At 33.3% G+C, this 15842-nt stretch overlaps 2 protein-coding genes across 2 annotated transcripts in view; both read right to left on the bottom strand.

The window, feature by feature from the left end:
- Nucleotides 1-5620, bottom strand: part of LOC140040710 (methionine synthase reductase-like) — a 220786-nt gene extending 215166 nt beyond the window's left edge. The window contains exon 1 of the mRNA XM_072086842.1: nucleotides 5596-5620. The gene's annotated coding sequence lies outside the window, so the exon portion shown is untranslated. The remainder of the gene's footprint in view (nucleotides 1-5595) is intronic.
- On the bottom strand, nucleotides 4470-11332 carry LOC140040712 (protein FMC1 homolog). The gene is made up of 5 exons (XM_072086847.1): nucleotides 11233-11332; nucleotides 8801-8873; nucleotides 8262-8414; nucleotides 6030-6140; nucleotides 4470-5635 (listed from the first exon to the last, which is right to left on the bottom strand). Exons 2-4 carry the CDS (start codon nucleotides 8867-8869, stop codon nucleotides 6045-6047), a joined length of 318 nt encoding a protein of 105 aa, XP_071942948.1. The 5' UTR covers nucleotides 8870-8873; nucleotides 11233-11332; the 3' UTR covers nucleotides 4470-5635; nucleotides 6030-6044.
- Nucleotides 11333-15842: the final 4510 nt, after the last annotated feature.

The raw sequence follows: 15842 nt of genomic DNA, 5'->3' as shown, positions 1-15842 counted from the left end.
AAAATGTCGATGAATTGAATTGAAATAACAGGGACAGTTTCAAAAAAGTATTAAATCGTAAATGTTTTACTGTATTTAGTGGTATATTATTGATAGGCCTATAAAACATTTAAAACACTATTTCGTTACTGAGAGGATAAAGAATATATTTAAAAATTGTTCTCCCATCCTCTTCCCCATCCCTCAACTTTAATGTTGTATACAGAACACAAATTGGGTTTATTTAAATGAGTTCAAATAAAAAATTTGGACTCATTTTAAAGACAAGTTTCTCCTTCGGAAGTTGGCCTAATTCCCAGGGTGCTAATTTTAGTTCAGCCGTCGTGTCTATTTATTCGTTTCAGTAAACGACAATGTACTATAGTACATTGGAATCGCCGGTTTTTCTACGCTGAAATTACTGCGTATTCAAGAACCATCTGTGTGGACACGACCTAGATGGTACGCTCGCGTACCATCTAGTTATTATTAATTTATAATTAAATATAACAGTATATTATAGGCCTATATGCTTTAAAATACCGTCATTATAAATAATATTTAATGTACCTAGGCCCAGGCTAGGTTTACCTTTATTATTATTATTTTCAAATTAAACATGACTATGTCATATTTTATTTAGAAGCATGGATACCAAACAATGTTTCATGCACTGCATGAATAAACCAGACTCTAGCTGGAAACCATTTACCGTATGTGATTAAATGGAAAGACTGCAATAACACAGAACAGGGTAAAATCTCCACCTCATTTTTGGAATCTACTGAATCTGATATTGATACAATTTCCCAACTGCCGATACCTGATAAGGGAGGAAGATATCAGCGTAGATGTTATCAGCGATTTACTGATACCTACAGACTTCAGAAGGCCAAGAAAAAAATAAAGAATACCAAATCAGACACGGAAGACCATGGTATAAAGACTAATCTTCCTTTTTTCACTGTCTACTAATTTAATTTGTTTAATAACTCAAATTTACAGAATGAATTATTGACTTTAATCACCTGTCGCTTCTTTGTTTTCATATCTTTATAGGATTTAATCCCCATCCATATTGCAAGATAAAATACTGTCGAGTAAATATTGTTAGGTATTTTTTTAAAGGCAATGTTGATGAAGTTCCACTGAAAAAAAAGGCTTCGTTGTCTGAGATCAAAGGTGTCTAGTAGTGTTAGTACCCCTGCTAGGAGTAAACATGTCCTTCCTGCTGTATGCATTATTTGCAAAAAACTGCGATATGGAAGAGTGGACCGATTTAAAGCGAGTAGGACCATGGAGAAATTGATGATGTGTGAACACATTAATGGTGGTACCCTTCTTGAAGCAGCGGAATTAAAACAAGATGAACGTTTGCTTCAACAAATTAAAGACCAAGATTGCATTGCAATTGAATTGAGGTATCACCGTTTATGCCATAAGGAATACACACAAGTTCTTTATCGGAAACCTCAAGCCAGTGATGCTGATATTTCAATTTATTCAAAGTCGTCAAATTGTGTATAAAGACCTTATTCAAAAGAAAAACATCGTCAGGTTGAATAAGTTGAAATAATTGTTTGTTCAAATTGTACGTGAGCAAGAAAATGTTGATGCCAGTGCATATAAAATTTAAAACGCCAACTTAAAAAAAGATAACCCCAGCTTTTTGAAATAATGAAAGCGAGTTTTTTATGTAGATGAGGTCAATGCTGGTATGTTAATTGTCGATATGGATATTGATTCCAGTATTGATACAACTGATTCAGAAAACATGCATGGAAGTTCTAATGTTATTAGACCCATAAATCATCAGAGAACATTCAAAGATATGTTTACATGTGCTCTCTCGATAAACATGGAAATTCATGACCTGTCCTCAAAGGAACATTTACCATGGCCACCGAAGCCAACAGATATCAATTTAGAACAGCACAAAAAATGATACCTGTGAAGTTGTTTAACATGCTTGCATGGATAACAGGTGTATCTTCTGATCCAAATGAAATAGAATGTAAAAGTATCTGATCATCATAGACGATTGCTCTCTATTGCTCAAGATATTATATACTTGGAATCAAGAGGTAGAAAAAGTATGCCAAAGCATACTTCCATTTCAATGGCATTACGCCATTTGAGTGGATCGTCTCAAACTCATTGGCTTGATGAATGGCTTTGGCCATTGCACTTCTCACTCATCCGTTCTTCAACATGACACAGCGTTAGCTACTTTGCAGCTCAAACAAGGGAATTCACTTCCGTCATGCCTCACAAAACAAATTCCAAAACCCTTGTGTGGGATAATAATGACTTCGGAGAAGAGACTTTGTCTGGAAAAGGATCAACCCATAACACCAATGGCATTGCCATACAGCACTAGTCTAAAGAAGAGCCAAATACATCTGTTGCACCTTCACCAAAGATGAAAAAAAATAGAAAGCATTCATTACCAGCACCACAGCATATTATTCACCCATTTTTTGGCAATAAAAAATCCACACCTGGAAAGTTTAGTGAAAACATAACCATTTCGAATAATCCATCATGTCAGAAACACACTAGAAGTTGATACTGAAAATACAAAATGTTAAGCAATATACGTCCATGTTATTTATAATTGTAGGCCTACACTTTGAGCCTATTACAAATTGAAACTTCTTGTTGTTGTTCGTAAAACAATGCTATTATTATTCTACATTGAAAAAAAAAATCCCTTTTGACATTTGAATGACCTTTACCCCCTTAACGTGCAACTTTTTTTGTTTTTTGGTGGAACTCTTTACTTTTTGGAATTTGGTAATATAGTGAACATGTTCTTGTAAAACTGTTGTTGCCCTCAGGTGTGGACTACGGAACTAAAAAACTAAAGGCCTTTTTTAGCCTTGGCCCACAGTCTAATACTTTAATATTTAATAAGATGTTGGCTTTAAGCTAATGTTATAAAACAAAAGATTTAAATGAATTGTGTAATTCAAAAGCCAAAGGGCACCATAAATTTCAGAATAAGAAATATTATAGGCCTATTGTCTTAAGGTCATGAAGGAAAGAAACTTGCAACAAGACTGAATACTAATGTTCAAGAGGAATTCCACATAAATTTAAGCATCAATAGACACGTTTCGCGCTCGCGAGGTCACCGTCAGTTTGACCTTTTAGTGGGTATACAATGGTAAACAAACACAGCGAGAGGTATGTTAAAGCATGGGAGAACTGAGAGATGATCATCTTAAAAAGCAATCGTCAAAACTAGCCTTTGATGGAATGGCATGGTAAGGTTGTTATTTATTTTCTAAACTTATGTTTTATATTCACTGTAGAATTATTTGGGCATTTGGTTCGGAATCATCGACTTTATTTATGTATTGTCATTTTTGGTTTGACACATATATATATTCCGGTGCATTTAATACATGTTAACTGTTGATTTTATTTACAAATGTTGCGTAAATATATTAATTATTATCTTTCATTCTTTTTCATGCTCCTATTGCATCTTCCATGTATTATGTGATGTTCTTCGGCGCTTAAACAGACACCCAAGCCTCCTAGGCCTAGTAGACGAAGTACCGCATCAGGCAACGCCACCGGGCAGGCGGAGAGACACGACGACATCGTGGACGTACCTTTCCTTGAAAAATTTCCAAGATTTTGCGCCACTATCCTTCGGAGCCGACGCAAACCACTCAGCAAGTGTTTGAAAATTAAAAACAGGAATATTATTCAGTGATTTTGTGTAGTTAAATTCACGATTTATCCAACATATACAACATTTATGATGCACCTTGCAACAAAAGCACTCGGCAGTCGCCATTTCGCTATGCTTCAACACGCACTAGGCGAGAGGTGTTCGGTTTGTTTACAAATCTATACCCATATTTCTGATTGGTCGCGAGCGCGAAACGTGTCTATTGTCCATTTGAAATCACCATTGAATACCAACTGCATGTAAAGAAACAGAACAGAATTACAGTAAGAATAAACCTTTTTACCTTTGATTGAATTTTATTTGCAAATATTTAAAATTTCAAATTAAATCTAAATGATTAATGAATGGACTATCAGGAGAGGCAAAGATTAGCAGAAGAAAAGTGAAATGTTGCTTAAAAGCATGCTAACTAAACAATGCAACAAAGCCAAAAATCAGGTAAATTCATTAACTAAATGCAAATGTGTGACCAAAGCGCTAAAAAGCCTTTAAAACTGAAAACGAATAAAATTGGTATATAAAAAGGAAAAAATGGTGCTAAAATAACTTTAAATGCACAAAAACTGATGAATCATGCAGCATGTCCATCAAATAAACAATGCAAAGAAACTGTATCATAAAAAAATTGTGGTATGTTAATGAACAAATTATATCATAATATATTTGGTAAATGGTAGATATCAATAACAATTTTTAGCGTAATATAGCATTAAATAAAAAATAAGGATAATATTTGTAATTATCTCTAGTAAAATCTCAGTAAAATTGTAACAAGTCTGACAGCTCAATCGTAAACAAACTAAATAAAATTTGTTTTTTATTAAACAAAAAGGCTACATAAGATGGTACTAACAACACACCACACCTACAGAAGCCATACTGACTTATGAAACAGATTGTTGTGGTTTTTTTAAGTTTAACATAACATACTGTAAATTACACTGGCAAAACTCCGGCTTGTTTTACAATAAGGTTTAAACTAGAAATATTTCTTTTAAAAAACGCGTCTTGACTTTTTTGACGTATTGTTTTCTTTTTTCTTCAGAAATAATGATTTATAACAATAATTTCTCAACAATCAGTAGTAAACATGTTGTGTAACATAGTCTGGCCTACTGTACAGAACAAAAATATAATTATAAACTAAACTCCAGTGTACATATTCCAGGGTAGGAGCATCACTCCCTAGTGACCCAGCCCATATATAGGCCTACTATCTATTGATAACAATTAACATTTAAATTGCATGTTAATATTTTGTTTCAATATTATAATAAAGAAAGAATTACGAAAATCTGACTTGCAGTTTTGAAAAATAGGGTCCAAAACAATGGCGAAAAATAATCGTTTTTTACCAGGAACGAAGTAAACAAATTGTGCCCTCAGTAGTCTGAACTCGGCCTACGCTATTTTTAGTAGTATATTTTGTATATCAACATTATAAAATTCATTCAACGAATACATTATTTTCCCGTATGTAACAGTTTTCGTAGACAACGCGACTTTACAGCACACGTGAGAAAATTCTTCCGCAGTGTGTTGATTTGCGTCAACCAATCAAAGTGCGAGAATCCAAATTCGTTAAACTGTGAGACCTCATAGACTCTCTTTTCTTTTTGTATTTTGGGTCGAGCAGCATGGACCTATAAATTAGTGGAGTTTACAAAATTCCTAAACTGTCGGCCGTAGATATATAGCTTTCGCTTTGTAAAAAGCTTCTAAATAAATATGTCCTCTGGGAATATGGCTGCCTAAAGGTGCGGTGCGAAAAAAAGATGCAACGGGAGAAAATTAAAAGCCTATTAAGATCAAAATGTTGGTATAACATTAGGGGGTAACTGCATGTTCCATAATACTTAAACACATTAAGTATACACACTCAGTTTAAAAAGAACAAAGATAGTACACACTTTGACAGCCATCAGTAGAATACCAATCAACTAATGATCACTGCAATGAAAGTCAAATAAAATTTATAATAGAAAAATATGCAAATAATAACTACCTAAAGGAAATTATGTAAATATAATATTTACATTCAAATAAAAATCAAACAATCTTTTATATCAGTAGTATTTTGAGTTTCGAGTAAAACAAATTTAGGTGCGCCGTATTGATTTAGGGTATGTTCCCACATCCACTAGGCAATGGCATGGTAACATCATCCAAGAAATGGCTAAAACTCCTTTTCTACCGGGAGATATTAACAAATGGGTGGCCATTATGTGCAACTAAATATAGCATATTGCACCTTTATGCCTTACATGCAATTTGTTTACACCTGCTATAATACATACAACCACATAAACTTGCAGTACTCAAATTTATCAAAAACTAGACTTACCAAATATATTTGCAGTTAGACTGGTTTAGGAGCCTCAGGTAGTTTAAGTCCAACTAATTTTGCACTTTCTTCTATGGAACGTTCTCCCCTGTAGAATGTTGCATGCAGTACCTAACATAGATTAAAAGCCTTTTTATTACAATGTGTAAAAGAAAAAATGATGTCTATACATGCCTCTGCCTGGTAAAACAAGTTGGTTGGCCACGATCAACATTGATTATGAGTGTGAAATTCAATGTCAAAATTAAAAAACTTCATAATTAAGTTCAACAAAATAACAATATTTATTTTTTAAGGTTGAAGAATTTCGTAGAAAATTCAAGTACTGTGCAACCACTAAAAACATACAGTAAAACATGTAGTAAGGTAGGAAGGAGGGGTTACCGGTCACCCCCATGATGTATTTTTTTAGTGTACATTTTTGTAATCCTGAATATATGTAATTATAATTTGTTGATGTTCCCAAGACGAAATATTGTCCCATGGGGTTTTTTGGGGGCAATTTTGGTGGCCATCTTGGATTTATCAAAATCCTAAATATAGATGGTACCTGAGAAAGAGTGATCATAGAGGTCTGATTTTGGTCTTAAATTGTTCAGAATATGCACATTTCTATGTACTACTATAATATATAATGAAAAGTTTTCGTTCAAAATGGCCGTAAATGCCACTTTTGACCTTTGACCTTGTTTTTACATAAGGGTCATCTTGGTAACCCCTTGTCATAAAGATTTTATTTTTGTCATAAATTGTTCAGAATATCCATATTTATATTAGCTTTAATGAAACATATTTTTGAAATTTGCCGGGAAATATCACTTTTGACCTTTGACATTATTGCACGACAATTTTCACAATAATTAGTTCTAAAAGAACACCACATGTGGTCAAATATGGAACTCCCGGTACGATGCCCGCGACATAGTTCAAACTACACAATAAAATCTCTATTCTTTTGTATACAAATTTTGTAAATAGAGAGGCATTTTAAAAAGCTATGAAAAATAAACGATGTGGTAAAAAATGTTATTAGATGACTAAATATGGGTAATACAACTTGAATTTTACATTTCTAGTATTTTTATTCAACTTCAGATTTTTATTTTCATGCTATAGCAAAAATTATCCACCGTATATCCACCATCTTTTTTCACCTTCTAGAGAGTCATGTTATTACATTAGGTAAAGTACCTAACTACTGAAAAAAAAGTCTTCCTGGTTTTTATGGAAGAATTTTGCATTCGACCATATTAAGGGAAATGAATTCTGTTTAAATATTTGATTTATGTACAACCAGATATTATATTTAAAATTCATTCCTGTAGCTGAACTTTAAAGCAGAATTTGTTTGACATCAGCCCATGTTTATAATGAAAACAAACAAGGTTCCGAAAATGGTAAAGTCAAAAATGAGGTGTGGAATTAATTCATTATCAACTTAAACGCATGTGCACTGTATCAGGCCTGTAATAAGAGACCTGATTTCCCATGGACGGCAAATGGTAAAAACTTTATATTTTATTTATTCGGCCTGTATGCGGAAGAACTCTACAACATGGTTTCGTGGAGTGATTAATGGTCCAGTCCGTAGCAGGGGCGTACATTAGGTAACGGGCTAAATGCATGCATGATACTGGCATTGTAATACTATAACAGAACTCTCCAGACGGGAAATGGTAAAAGCTGTGTGTTTGTATACCAGTTATAATTTATGAATCAACAAATTAAAAATACAATTCGCTGCAATTGAATTACTCAATGCAGAGTGAATATGGACAGTATTGCCAATGTTAGTACCTAACACACGTTTATTACACCCATGTATAACGTGTGGGCTTATTATAAGATATGTAGTCAGTACTGTATTAAAAACGATTCAAGGTTGGTTGCAGCTTCTCTTGACGTCCAAGGGAAGTGAAATATATTCGCCAATTTGGCAATCACCAATTGACTCATAAAAAAAAATATGCTGCCTTTTTTTTGTCAGTTTAAGGTAGGTAGGGGCCAATACAATATTTGTTTGTTTTGCCTAACTGTAAAGCCCAAAATTCTCAACATAATGCATTTCTCAATATTTTGCGCCCTTTTATTTTCGCATTTTAATTTTTCTTTTGTTTCAAAATTTGCACATGGGCAATTAAAATAGGCCAGTGATTTGTTCCTGTTAATATGCCTAGTTAAGACAGAGGAAGCCAGAAAGAACTTACGGTGACATTATTGATGTTTACATACCTCAAGTTCCCTAGTACTCCTTAACAAACAGTTGTAAGTATGTGCATTATGGTGGGCCTCATTTCTAGCTCTGCAGTTTTTTTCATTTGTTACTTTAAACTTTCTGAATTGGTCTAGTATATAACGATATGAAGGCTTTCTCTGTAAGGTACCCTAAAATGAAATTATTTTAGTGTTCAAGTGGCATTGTTTGCTTTAATACCATACAGACATGTGTACAAGCCAAGATGTTTTAGACCCACATTTTGAAAAATAACAGTTGGATTTTATTATTCTACTTTATCATAATTTTGGAAGAAATACTAAATTTAAACATTTTTTTGTTTTCCATTAAAAAAACATGAGAAATGAAAAGTTTTTCATACAAATACTAAATTGTTATTTAATTTTACAAATTAAAAAAAAAGTTTTTCCTGAAAATTACTTGAGAATGACCAAGAATATACTCTAAGTCTTTATCATGTTACATTAGTCAATATAATATACAAAAGTATTTCATCCTTTATTGTAATGACAAAACAGTAGAAAATAATACTTACAGACAAATGAAGAAGTCTTAATTCTTTCAATAAACATCTTAAAGTGGTAATAGGTTGATTTCCAGACATTTCACTAAAAAGAAAATTGTAACTTCATTTTTGCTTTATATTTTAAATGACAGCACAGTAAAATGTATTTCGAAAGTTCAAATAAACTGTTAATTTTGCCTGGGATGTACTTTAAATTCCATTTCGTGTATAAACTCATAGGTTATATTTTCATTTAAAAATTGTTTTGTATTTCATTCAAGTCATATCCTGTAAAATTATTTGAGCTCAATTTTACAACAATGGCCTAAACTGTTTACAATTGTGTGTGGACAGTTTTCATCTGGGTGTCTAGAAAACTCAGATCTAGAAAACTCAGATCTCAGATATATCTGAGTTTTCTATATCTGACTTTTCTAGTTCCAAAATGGAACTAGAAAACTCAGATCATCATTGGTTTGTAGGTCATTTGAAATATTAGAGTATTATTAAAACTGATTACTGTGTACGTTTTCTTACTAATATTGTAACATGTAGAAGCGGCCTAGGGCTTAAAGCCTGGTTTCCATAAAATCGCTACACGACAGAGCGTAGCGATTCTATGGAAACGCTAGAATTTATCGGGGATCTAGTACGCGAGTGCTAAATATTCTTTGGTACGCGGCGTAACGATTCATCGCCGACAAAATCGGCAAAGTTAAACATGGTTGAACTTTGCCGATTTGACTGCGATGAATCGGGGAGCCTTCCCGATTGCGTCGGCGACATCTGCGCGTGTAGCGATTTTAATGGAAACGCTGTAGCGATTTTAATGGAAACCAGGCTCTAATCATAAAGAAAATACAGTGCATGTTACCGTTAAAATATAAATATAGGCTTAAAAATGAGGCATGTGCGACTTTGGAAGCTTTTTCGATATCTACAACTGCTACGCGTTTTCGCTGACCGGGGGATTCCCCTTTTTTAAAAACGCAAATCATGGAAAAAAACGATATGTACGATCATTTTTTCTATGGTCAAATGGTAGAACGTAGGCCTCCGTCTTCGATTTACTAAAATGCGGTACCTGCACGTGTTTTTGTAACACGCGGGTACTTCTATTCATATCGGCAATGAGTTCATTTTTTAATATATTATTTTAATTATATTATATTTTTTATTTCTTCATTTTTTTTAAAGCGTGGATAGTAAGAATCATAATAATATTAAGCACTTTTTGCGTTCCATACTTTATTGTGGTCGAGTTGACCGCTTAGTTTTGGCCGAGTTGCCGTGAGGCAGAGTTGACTCGAGGCCTAGGCCTAGTTGACGTGGGGCCGACTTGACTTTGGCCGAGGTTGTTTGGGGCCGACTTGACCTGCACCCGTTACAAACCTAGCTAGCCTAGGCCCCTATAATTTAGTTCTATATAGACCTAGGCTAGCCTACTAGGAGCTAGGCCTAGCTAGTAGGCCTCCTAGGCCTATAGTAGTAGTAGTAGGCTAGTACTAAGTAGGCCTAGCCTAGGCCGAATACCGTCGTGTTCGGCCGCCAACGAGTTCGGCCACATGTATTTAGTATGGAACGCCAGGCTTGCTTTCATTGTTTATATTAAATGCATTGTTTAGATTGGCGATCTCCGTGGCTTATTCCATCCAAAAAATAGGGGTGCATTGCTTTACCGATTTTTCTCTACATTTGTATTATTGTATATAATATTACGATTTCTCTTTAGATACAGTTAGATTCATCACAGATAGAGAAAAATGAAAATTATTTTATTATATACAATCTTAACACATTTATACATACTTAATGTATTATTAACTGATTTAATGGTCATTTCTGTTTTCATTTTTACACATTACAATAGGCCTATATAACCAGAGTTTTAAAATACTTAATGTATTATTAACTGATTTAATGGTCATTTCTGTTTTTATTAGAACACATTAGGCCTGCAAGAGTAAATGTTTTATTGCCCGTTTAAGATTATTATTATAATAATAAAAAAACGTATATCTAAATCATTTAAAATAGATTCAAATATATCCACACCACAGCATTCTAAATAATACTTATATCACAGAAAGTAATATGATATTATACGCCGTACATTTTATGTCGGTCAATTTCGATCGATCACGTTAGAATGCACCCACATTTTTAGAATGGAATAACCCAATGAAAAGACCAGCAGAACAAACGGAAGTTGATGCATCGTTGGCGCTCCATACATAGCACCTTATTTATATGGGCATTCAAAACATTGCGGCCGAAACCGTTTGCGGCCGAACACGATGTACACCGCCTATACTAGTCTACCTAGGCCTAGATAGGTAGGCCCCTAGTCCAAGTTCGAAAACCCAGTTATTTGTCTAGTAGGCCTACAGTAGTGCCACTACTAGTGATAATCTGGGAGCTAATATAATAACCTTAATTAACAGAGGTAATCTGACTGTTACCTGTCTGGTTTTTCGCCCGTGTGTGGAAACGTACCTCCTCCTCAGGACTGGATCGATCGACTGGCTGGACATTTATTTTTCCCCAGCCCAGCTAACAATAACTATGAAACGCCGTTTGTGTATTTTTTACATATTCAGTGTTACTTATGGATTTTATGGTATATACATTTTAAATATTTTGTGAAAAAACGGCGTATTGTTCCTGGAAATCACTTGGTGGAGTTATACTAGGGTACCTCCTTAGTCATCCAGTATAAGTTAGAGTAGAACTACTGGTCATGTTTACTCAGACCTCATCTTTAAAATTTGAGCGTAACTCAATTACGATTTTTAAAATATAGTGAAATTTGAAACTTTATTCGTGAGAAAATGGCGGATTGTTCTTGGGTGTAAAGTATTGAAATATAATAGAACGCCCTCTATAATTTTGTGGATGTTGCTCCTAGGTCTAATATATAGGGGTGTGACCAAATTCCAGGAGAGATGAATTTTGGGTTTGAACAGCGACACATCTCCAACTCGACACTTTTCTAATTTTTTGTTGTGACAAATTGTTTATTTGGAACTTGTTTGTAACTTTTACAACTTGTTTGTAACTTTGACAACTTGGTTTATTGTATGAAACATTTATGTGTAATTTGGCAACATTTGTGATTTCGACAACCTTGATTCCGATTTTTTCTTTATAGAATACTTTATGTTTATAATGTTGAATAATCGATTATGACGTTATTGGGCTCGTGAGAGTCTGTATCATTATCGATATACATTAGTTGTTTTAATCATATATATTATCGTTCATACCGTAGGTAGGCTATAAACTATAACTATGCATTATATACCGTATATATATTTCTTGCCTTTGTTGATATTAGTGATTGTTTTAAATTCTCCAGTTGCGATAAGGATTTAATATGTCTAATTAGGATGTTTTTTATGATATTATTGATACATTATAGCAGTTGTATGCTATTTAGAATAACCTACTGTAGTTTGGAAATCTATACATCATTTGTATTAAGGTATAACGATTATAAAGTGTAATGCCTGAGTGGTGCCTCATTTCGATTCATTGGAGGGCAATTTAAGTTTTGGTTGCCAATAGCAACTGGATAGTTGAGAGGGGATGGGTTATAAATTATAAACAAGGATCGATTTATTTATATTGCAGCTGTTTTGAACTGGGAGTAGTTCAAGTGCATCTGTTTACTGTGATTGGTATATTTGAGGCGTCAAAGTCAAGTAGGTTTATATTTTGAACCCCATGGCTCGTTTTAACTTGTAGTGGTAATTGATAAGGAATACGTTTGTTACTTGTTGCTTTAATGGTAACATTGTTGTGATCGCTATTCTATTGATATGTTTATATTAATTTTAATTGGTACACTTATACACCTTTTCATTTAACTCATTATAATATCGCTGTAATTTCTTGAATAACGTTGTATTCTGTAACACATTATAGAAAGTAATGTAGTTTCCTTTATCTTCTTTTAGTCACCAGAACAGAACGGAAGATCGGTCTATTGTAAATAAATTGTAGATATTGTATTTGCTGGATCAGTGTCTTTTGTTATCTGCGTCGATTGACCACACACGCCACCAAGCGAACTCGCGTAGTACGCTACATTGGGTATGTGGGATTATACTAGGGTACCTCCTTAGTCTTCCAGTATAAGTTAGAGTATGACTACTGGTTTCGTTTACTCAGCCCTCATCTTTTAAATTTGAATGTAACTCACTTACGATTAATATTTTAAAATATAGTGAAATTTGATACTGTAGGCCTATTTGTGAGAAAATGGCGAATTGTTCCTGTGAGTCACTTGGTGGGATTATACTACCTCCTTAGTCGTCGTCCAGTATAAGTTAGAGTGGGTCCACTGGTCCCGTTTACTCAGCTTTCATCCTTTCAAATTTGAGTGTAACTAAATTACGATTAATATTTTAAAATATAGTGAAAATTGATGTTGTATCTGTGAGAAAATGGCGGATTGTTCCTCTTTAGTCGTCCAGTATAAGACTAGGACCACTGGTCCCTCATCTTTAAAAATTGAGTGTAACTCAATTACGATTTTAAAATATAGTGACATTTGATACTGTATTTGTGAGAAAATGGCGGATTGTTCCTGGGATTCACTTGGTGGGATTATATTAGGATCTTCTTAGTCGTCCAGTATAAGTTAGAGTGGGACTACTGGTCCCGTTTACTCAGGCCTCATCTTTAAAATTTGAGTGTGACTCACTTACGATTAATAATTTTTTAAATATAGTGAAATTTGAGGCATCATTTATCATCTCCAAAAGTACGAGACATATAGTTTACAATTTCAAAAAAGTTATATTATATAAATCAATTATTTATATTTTTATGATGCATGGCTATATAAAAATAGCATAGTTACCAAAGTGATTTTTAATAAACACGCATTTTGAACAAACACACGCGTGTGACTACATTTAGGCCTAATTTAATACAATTGTCACGCGTTTAATAGGCCCTACTAATAATACTATAGAAGATGCGTGATCATCTTTTATCACTAATTGAGAAGCAAATGCATTTAAATTAACCAATCATTTGGGTTTTCTAGTTCTATTCTGGAACTAAAAAACTCTAGATCTAGAAAAGTCAGATATCTGAGTTTTCTAGATCTAGAAAAGTCAGGTATCTGAGTTTTCTTAGGTCTAGAAAACTCAGATATAGGCCTATCTGAGATCTGAGTTTTCTAGACACCCTTGTATGGGCGCGTTTTTACAGTAATAAGGCCATATAGGCCGACATGGCTGCAGTCGCGTACTCAAGTTAGTGTTCATCAAAAACTTTTTTCACAAAACTATTTTTCTCGACTAAAAAATTAGTTGTTTGATTAAAATTGCTAAACAAAATTTTAAACTAAAATGTTCCCCTGTTACCTACTGTTACAAACTGCCAACACTGTATATGTAATGAATATTTCCTCCAGTGGCCAACCTCCTATCATATTATATCCACATTTTTATATACGGTATATAAAAATGTGTATAGTCACCGCACATTCTCATTTTTTACTGTTCATTTTTTTTTTCGAAAAGACGTGTGTACAATTAATTTAATTTCGGTTCCTACATGCTGTATTTTTGTATCGACCTACAATAACAATTTATGATCAGAGGTGGCCTTAACAGTACTTCTTATCATTTAAAAATGTTTCATAACAAGACTGTTGAAAAATAAATTGCTCAAGAAACCCATTTAGTATCCATAAATTGCTGCATAATTGCCGTTAAGTTTCCGTTACTCTGTTATCTTAGCATGTACAGTTCTAATAAAAAACCTATTACCTATTGTTAGATCAACTTAATTCAATTACTATGCTTAAAATAACCAATTTGGTGTTAAATTACATGTTATAAATGGAAGTTGGTTAAATAAATTAATCATACATTAAGTTTACGCTCAGTTATCAGGTGTAGTCTGTTTAGTTTGTGTTACAATGAAGACATACGGCCATTTTTGGATATTACCTTTTATTGTATTAATCAATTTTGTAAGTAGTGAAAATATTATTAACATAATATTAGTGTTAGTGAACATTTTATCGAAATTTGTTTTATACTCAATTGGAGGAGGAGGAGGAGCAGGAGGAGTCATCACGACGATAACAATAATCATAAACTTATGTAAATATTCTAAATTTAAATTGGCCATATCAAAGTAATATTGAAAAGTTATTATATTAACTATTATGATACTTGAAAATGACACCTTTTCTCGAAATAAAATATTTTTGAAATTACAGTAGTCAAAGGGACAATACATCTTTAAGTTTACAGTGCTTATGATTATGAATAATGTTGTTATTAGATTTAAAGTAGGCCTACATGACTGTTGATTGAACCGTTCATCAAAGTTATAATTACAACAGAACAGTGATAATAAAAAATTTGCTGCAAAATATAATCTTTCAGCATTAGTATTTGAAGTCAGTACAGTAGTTTCTTATTGTTTAATTTTTTCAAGATAAAATAAATTTGATTACTTTATTTTTGTATAGCTAGCATACCGGTATAGACCAAAATCAAGTAAGCTCACTGTTTAGAAGTATTAATTTTCATATCCGTAATTTAAGTAGAATCCGTTATTTTATAGATCGTTCTCCGTGCGCTTACCCAGCCAAATCTTTAATTCTGTCTCGTTTGGACTCTCTGCTTGATGGTTTAGCAATCTCAGATATCCAAAGATGGCAGACTATTCAAAATCAAGTCAACAGGCGCACTTTATTTTAGCGGGGTGCCTTAGGGTCAGAATCGTACACGGATGACAAAAATAGTCTCAAATTTAGGTAACCAACGAGCATAAAAACCTAATATTGGGCTTAAATTATGCAAGACGTATATTTATATTTGAACTAATGACAAAAATGTGTTAATGTTTGGTATAATTAATTTTGTTGTCCTAAATTGACCGGAAACCATACTGACCCTTGACCTGGTAGTCTCACATTTTGGTAATTAATGGGCATACAATTGTGATGTTAGGCATTTATAAGTATATACATATTTATATTTGAGATGAATTGAAGTAATGATAGTGACTTTTGACCCAAACAATGTCAACTACTGGTCAT

The sequence above is a fragment of the Antedon mediterranea genome, chromosome 2, assembly GCF_964355755.1.
Source record: "Antedon mediterranea chromosome 2, ecAntMedi1.1, whole genome shotgun sequence".
NCBI classification, from domain to species: domain Eukaryota; kingdom Metazoa; phylum Echinodermata; class Crinoidea; order Comatulida; family Antedonidae; genus Antedon; species Antedon mediterranea.
The sequence above is the reverse complement of the archived record's forward strand: the minus strand, read 5'-3'. Positions and strand labels throughout refer to the sequence as shown.

What these genes read in the sequence shown, in the direction of transcription:
- LOC140040712 (XM_072086847.1), bottom strand. Translation starts at nt 8,869, where the DNA reads ATGTCTGGAAATCAACCTATTACCACTTTAAGATGTTTATTGAAAGAA. An exon ending in TAAGACTTCTTCATTTGTCT is followed by an intron (nt 8,415 to 8,800) that starts GTAAGTATTATT and finishes ATTTCATTTTAG; the next exon opens with GGTACCTTACAGAGAAAGCC. An exon ending in GGAGTACTAGGGAACTTGAG is followed by an intron (nt 6,141 to 8,261) that starts GTATGTAAACAT and finishes AATCTATGTTAG; the next exon opens with GTACTGCATGCAACATTCTA.